This window comes from Octodon degus, unplaced genomic scaffold (assembly GCF_000260255.1).
Source record: "Octodon degus isolate 3935 unplaced genomic scaffold, OctDeg1.0 scaffold00028, whole genome shotgun sequence".
NCBI classification, from domain to species: Eukaryota; Metazoa; Chordata; class Mammalia; order Rodentia; family Octodontidae; genus Octodon; species Octodon degus.
In genome coordinates this window covers 17,488,634-17,496,118 of record NW_004524604.1, presented here as the reverse complement: position 1 = coordinate 17,496,118, position 7,485 = coordinate 17,488,634, and the positions used below count along the sequence as shown (strand labels likewise).

The 7,485-nt window shown below is 42.7% G+C and overlaps 1 protein-coding gene across 1 annotated transcript in view; it reads right to left on the bottom strand.

Annotated features, from left to right (window-relative positions):
- Slc9a9 (solute carrier family 9 member A9) overlaps positions 1-7,485 on the bottom strand; it is a 711,270-nt gene that overhangs the window by 457,834 nt on the left and 245,951 nt on the right. The window contains exon 6 of the mRNA XM_012514271.2: positions 1,595-1,700. Within this exon, the coding sequence (XP_012369725.1) occupies positions 1,595-1,700 (106 nt within the window). The remainder of the gene's footprint in view (positions 1-1,594; positions 1,701-7,485) is intronic.

Here is a 7,485-nt window from a genome sequence, read left to right as displayed (position 1 = left end):
TCTTAATGAATAGAATGATTTGTTCTAATGGTGTTTGTAAATAGGATATCATGTCTGCATCTTGTACAGCAATTAACCACTAGGAAGAATGTATGTAATGTGCGAATTACTGAAACTGTCCTACCAACTTGATTTGAAACTGTCTCATTGCTATTTGTTTATCAATAAAATTATGGGAAAAAAATAACCTTCAGGCTTGAGCTCCACAACATTAACATTCTTCCTCAGAGTCCGCATTTTTAATAGAAAACTCCTGTGAGTGGTTATACTGGAAGCAGAAAGGCCAAAACTTCTCTCAGTTGTAGCCACATGGTTTTTTCCCAAGCTCATTTGTGCTTCAGGAGTTTTGCATTGCTTGGCCTTTCACAACTTGGCAATGAAGTAAAAAATGTAAAAAATGAGGAACTCAGCAGATCTAAAAGGTGTTTTTGCTCCATATGTTCCTTGCATGTTGGTATTTCTTGGACAGAGCTTCCTGTTGTCCTAATTAATTGTTGGTGTTCTTTGAAAGTAGTCTTTAGTATTTTTGACTCTGCCCAGTGCTTTTAATTTGTACTGATGGTAGGTAGGTGGCCAGGTGAAATGTAGGCACTGTATTTGGAGGCTTTCCTGAAAGTTGCTAAATTTAGTGTCAACTATGGGGCAGCAGCGGGAAGAAATGTCAATGGGCAAAAGCCAAACAGAACAAAAACAAAAATAGTGCTGCCATTTCTAACTCTCTTACTCCCATGGGTGAGAGCTGACTTTTGAAAATCCTTTGTTGCTTCACAATACATTTTCAACTACATTCAAAGTAATTAACACCAGAGACAGGGTCCTGTTGTCACATTTAATTATTGGATAGCTACTTTCCTCTAGGATGTCTGACAGTTATCCAAAATGTTGATCTTAATCTAAAACCAAGAAGAGACCTTTGACATAATGCAAGCTACCAAAGTGGCATTTATTAAATATAAATGGTAAGTGTCTAAAGGAGAGGTGAGGAAAGAGCACCGGTTCACATCTCAAAGAGAAAATTCTCCCAACACAAAAGGAAATTACATTCACTCTTAGCTGAAGCTCCATCAGTTTCATTTGTCATAAAGATGATTTAAAGATGTGTGCAGTCCTATAAAGCATTACATTTGCATTGAGAAATAAAAAGTATTCTGACCCTCAAGTTCTAACTCCAATCTGCCAAGCTCTCTATAAACACAAGGGCTTCTGTTAGTCTGTTATCTTAAAAAGTAACTTGTCTGTGGAAAGAATTTAAATGACATTGATTTGAAATGAAGGAAGCTCATTTATGTGCATTTTATAAACCCTAAGTGAATCAGCCAACTATATGCACTAAGAAAAAAATATCTGTTACCCTCTGGGTGATATTTTGTAATAAGCTGGAAATGCAAAAACCATTAATAGTTTTAGAAATTAGGCACCTAATGAATTGTGCCCATTAAGGGAGATTTTCTGTGATAACAATTCCCTAAAAGCTAGAAATTGCCCATCACTATGACATCGATAAAAGATTTCATTAAAGACATCAGGAATTATATCCAAATTGCATCATATTTCAGATGGAATAAAGAAACATAGGCTGAGTTGTGTTACTTACTATGTGAGGACTATGGCCACTGCATCGTTCAACACACTCTCCCCAAACAAGAGTGTGTACAGGTCAGGGTCAACGTGCAATTCATGGAAAATGGCCAGCACTGTCACTAGGGAGACACACAAAGATGAAGAGTTAGCTGGGACATGGCCATGGAATTTTCCTTTCTCAAAAAAGCATCCAGGAAATACCAATCTTCTAAAATCCATCCTTTATTCCAGCACTAGATCTTTATTCAAAAAATCTGATTAGATCATCCTCTGTTTAGAGATTTCGCTTGGATCCCTTACAGAGAAAATTTGAGCTCATTGGCATAAGTCCTTTGCAGCCTGTATCCTGCTTACCTTGAAGCCCCTGGGTGTCTGTGCAATGGCAAGCAGAAATGGTAACAACCAGGATGTGGAAGCAGATTTATTTACATCATCACTGATCAGGATCATTTCCAGAATACCAGGCCACAATCTCTGCTGGTCTAGGGCTTATATGGGATAAGCAAGCAGGCAGAGGAAGCATGGCTTTCCACCTGGGGATTGGTTTATACAATTTACATCACAGTAGTCAGCCTTTTTTTTTTTTTGTACCAGGGATCAAACTCAGGACCTTGAGCTTTCCATGCAGGTGCTTAAGCCACTGAGCTATCTCCCCAGCCCTACCATTTCTAAGAGACAGGAGCAACCAGATCTGGAACAGAAATGATCACCTTAGCAACTAAGAAACTAAAATATACTGGCTTGGGGGGCCATTTTTGGATACTTTTCTCCCCTCAGTTTTCCCAGCAAATATTTTTTGGGCATATTACATATTATCTTCTGGGACAAGAAGCAGCAATTTTAGGGTTGTTAGTGACCTTAGGATGGGCCTAGCCAAGGTCCTCAAGACTTAAAGTTCTTCCACCAGAAGTTTATGGTTTGTTTCTCTTGTTACAGGGCTTCCCTCTATGTTGATGCTGACAGTGGAGTGAAGAAATTATGAGATAAGCAAGCAAGAAGTAGTTTTCTCTGCAGATCACCCATGCAGGAATGTTTTGGCAAAATAGTTTTGTTTGAGGTGACCACAACCTATCTAGCCTGTCAGACTTTATTTTCCTAGCAGTGCTTCTTCCACCCATTAAATGTGTGTACTCAGCATCTGTCAGGGGGTCGATTTTTTATATCAGTTCAAGCCAGTGGATGTAGCCCCTGGAGAGCCAGGTCTCAGATCGAGGTGAGCTGGTCAGTTTTCTTGATCTGAAGGACCATGGCTATCAGATAGAATACACAGACAAAAGAGAGAAGCAGCCCTTAGTGACTGGATCCAAGTATTTGTGCAGGTAGGCCACTGCGTCTGACAGTTTGCATCACTGTTTTTATGAACTCAAGGATCCAGATTTTATAGAAGCCAGCAGGTCCAACAAATTGGAAGTTTTTTTTTTCTTATAACCAGTTTCTGCCAGATATTATACAGAGTTTTTGTGCCTTTCCAGCAGGCAGTTTGTGATTCATCCATCAGAAGTGCAGTGAAGAAGAAACAAGGTTTTGAACCTCTGGGAGATTGAGTCTAGGTGAGTTAACCTTTGAGTCCAGAATCAGAGTCTTTGTGAAGAGGGTCTAGCTGACAGGAGCCAACTGAACTGAAGGCAGAGGCATTCTTTAGGTCCAGGCAGGTGTAAGAGCAGGCTGCAGGTAGCAGAAGACTGAGGCAACATATATGGAGGGCAACTGATAGCTTAGACATACTGAACTGGCTTTACAGGAAGGAGAGGTGCATGTTAGAATTATGACAGTCTATACTGTTTGCTCATTGCAGAGCTGGGTGGGACAGAGAAACCTTAGAGAAAAGGTGCTGGTGGCTTGACCAAATCTGTTGTTAGAGTCTCTCTGAAGATAGTGAGAGAGTTCTTAAGCCCTTGTGGCAATCGAGTCCAGGTGAACTTGCTTTTTATGTCAGTATCTTCCCAGTTGAAATGACTTATATGAGCAACTCACAAACAGAGGAAGGCATATTTTAAATCTAGAATAGTCCAAAGTGTGTATGTGTTGGGAACTGCACACTGCAAGGTGATGGCTACATTCCTGAGGGCACAGGGATCTTGCACAAAGAGATTAACAGTCTATTGGGCTGATGTGTGGCTGCAGCCCTGCTTGTACTTTCTGTGACATCTTGCAGCAACAGGGATTGAAGTGAGGTGGCAGGGTTGATGGCCAGGCAGGCCTGGAGGCAAGTCTTCTGCTCCTACCTCTGGGAGGGGAGTGTCCAGAATTTCAGGATTGCAGGTTCCTGTTTCAGACTGATGCAGGCACATTCTTCCTCTCAGGGAGCAGTTAGAGTTGAAAGTTCAAGGTTAAACAAGAAGGCTGATGGCATGATGCAAAGCAGATGGTGACTTCTAACTTGAGGAGGTCTCTTCCCCGAAGCAGTATGGTGACTGGCCTACACAGCAGATGTCCTCCTAGGCTGTCAGCTTGTGCCTGGCAGAATGGGAGAGAGGCAAGAGAGTCCCAGTTGCCCTAATGAGGGTACTGTGGGCTTCTGGCAGGCCAGGTGGAGAAGAGAGCCCAGTCTGGCGTTTCGGAGCCTGTCAGGATGATTAGAAGGATTGTCATCTGATCCAATTTGAAGGTTTTCAGAGTCCTTATTTTTTTAATGTTTGTAGTCATTATAGCTCATAGTTAGAGGACATGGTTGTCTAACTGGATTTTCTTATGGGCATTAAGTGCTTTTCTTTAATCAGGTTTCTGGGTACAGTGGTTGATGAGCTTTCTGTCTCCCTTTTTGAAGTCTCTGAGAAGTGCTTGACTGATTTGAGTTTTCTAGGCAGGGCAACCTTTGGGAAAGACCATGGCAAGTCATTTGTCAGGGCTGAAGAGCCAACTTTCCTCAGTCAAAATGTGGACATTTGTGTGTCGAATGGACTTGGAAGAAATTGCTGACAGTCATCCCAGGGACCATCTGACAAGGACAGGTGCATCCATGAAGCAAAAGGCTCAGGGCCAGGTGTTCTATGGACAAATGCAGGCAATGGCTACCTGGAAGTAGTTCAACTGGCTGAAAGTAAATGAGTCAGGAGTGGGGGTGTGCAACTGTAGGTAGCAACTGTACAAACTGATGTGGTGCCAAGATGGATTCTCAGGAAGAATGGGCCTCTTCTTCTTTTTTTTTCTTTTCTCTTTCTTTGAGACACAGGGAATAGTTTGGTTTCATTTTTAATTCCCTAAAAGCCCTTTTTCCTGTAGTCAGGGACTGTGGGTTTGACTAATTAATTCCCATTTCCATTCTCCCTGTGTATGTCATGTACCTTTGAATGGTGGTGCAACAGACAAAGGGTGGGTGGTCCCCACCATGCCCCAGAATGCCTGCTTGTTCATGCCCCTCACAGGAACTTAGGTGCAAGGCCTCCATTGTGCCATATGTTGATTGCCTTGGAATTGCAAGCGAGTGTCTAATCAGCCACAAGGACAAGTGCTTCCCAGTCTTGGTGCACAGATGGAGCAGCCTATTGCTTATGCTGTCCATTCCACTCACTCACACAATCATTTAGCAGGCACAGAGGTGAAATGCACCAACACCCTTCCCTTAAGGATGGACCTCACTAACAACAGTTGATCAAGCTCCTCTGCTCAAACTGAGCAGGATGACAGACTGGCTAACTGGCATGCTCCTAGGGTCTTATTGGAATCAGGTAGGCAGGCAGACAGGCAGACAGACAGATGGGCAGACAGACAGGCAGACAGAAAGACAGATACACAGACAGACAGCTTCCTCCTGCTTTTAGGGTCCAATGTGAACCACTCAGGCATGGAGCCAGGAATCCTCTTTCAGGCCTCTAGGGGACTAGAGAAACCTCGAGGACACACCTTCTTGTGAGGACCTGGAGAGGTCCTTGATCCATCTACAAGGGCCATGAACAGTGACCAAAAAGTCAGCATGATTGGTCTTCCCTCTGATGCAGCAGATTCTAAGGCAAGCAGAAATACTGAAATGATACCCAGGATTTGCAGGTGGATTTATTTACATTGACACTGATTGGGATCATTCCCAGAATATAGGCCCCAATCTCTGGTGGTCTAGAACTTATGTGAGTTTAGCAAGCAGGAAGTACAGAGACAGAATGGCTTGTCCACTGGGGACTAGTTTATAAAATGTACAACCTAATGACCCACTATGCATCACATTTACCAGCCACTTCTAAGAAGCAGAAGCAAATGCACCTGGAAAGGAACTATTATGTAAACAACTAAGAAACTGAAATATAATGGCTGGGGGACATTTTCTGTTACAGTTGCACCCTTTCCCCATCCTTTACTGGTTCCCTCAAGCCACATGGAATTTGTCACAATTTTGCAGACTCTATGCATAGTTCTTTGATTACTTGTGCATTTTGATTCTATCTAATAGGGCAGCAATTCTTGTCATCCATCTGATACCATTTCCTTCAATTGCTTAAGAGCACATACTTCTTGCTACAAAATACCCATGGTTTTTTTTTTTTTTTTTTTTTTTTTTTTTTTATACCAGGAACCAAACTCAGGACCCTGCACTTGCCAGGCAAGCACTTATTCCACTGAGTTATCTCCTCATCTGCCATGTATTCATTTGTAAGAACCTCTCTACTGACCTCTTTACAACCCCCTGAATTCTTCAGCAGTTCCCTGGTTCATTCCTTTATGATACCAGCATTGCACCAAATCACATATTTATCATAGATAGCAGTATGAGATCCATAGAGACAATGTCTGCCTTTGCAACACATGATATTGGCAAGCACTCAGTGACTGTTTGATGCATCAGTGGCCAAATGAATATTATTACAGTGGTGGTTGACACCTGGCTCTCATTCACTTCTGAAGTCACAGTCATCTATAAAGACAGACTCAACGTCCATTAGAGGAGGACTTGTTTCCTGTGGACTGCCGCATGGCTGCTGTATGCTGTCTACCTGCACCGAGCCTCTGTGAATACATCATGATGGTAAATAATCATAGACTGATTATCTGTGTTCATCAAAACCATTCAGCATCTTGATATTTGAAATAGTTATGCAAAGTGTGAACAGCAATCATTAAGGAAAATGATCCATTGGATTGATTGTCAAGAGAGAAAGAGAGTGGGTGAAAATGATACTGCTGGTAAATTTTTAAGGCAGAGTAGATGTGTTCATTTCAGTGCTTTCCTATTCCATGGATTGTGAGGGTAGTACACATGCTGTAAAAGAATGCTATAGGGAAAAAATAAGAAAGGTAAGTTGCATTTTACGATTTTACAAGTATGATCAAGAAAATCAGAGCTTTCCTCGCATATCACAATAGGGAATGATGGAAGAGTTTAATAAGGGGGACTACAGTTTGATTTGGAAATAAATCTAAAGAAATAGGGTAGGACACAGAAGGGCCATGTGGCTGGAGGTTGGCCAGTGACTGAAGTAAGGGATGAGTCAGGCAAAGATAGAAAGAGATCTGAGTGAGGCCCCCAAAGTCCTCTGCACATCCATCACCTGGGCACTTACAGGCCAGTAGCCACAGTGTCTTGTTCTTTACTTCTTCACGGGCCCTCACCTTCCCTGTGTGTCACTAGCCTGATGCACAGTGCTGCAATAAGTAAGCCTTGAATGGGAAGATGAATAGGCCAGGGCAGAATAGAGGAGACATATAGGAGACAGGGACTGGTGGGTCTCGGTGCATACGAGACAGCAGGAAGGGCTGGATTTCCATCTGTCATGAGAAACACAGTGATTATATTTAAAAACAATGTGGTATTCACTTGAAATTTCGAATTGAGCAGATTTTAAGTGTTTTTACTACAAAAAGATGAGCGGGGCCAAGTTCCAGGAGCCCCCAGACCCAGTCCTAGCCCAGGTCCGGTGAGTGTGCAGAGAGTTTCCTGCTACCCTGCGCCGGCGGGACCAGTCCCAGCCCAGG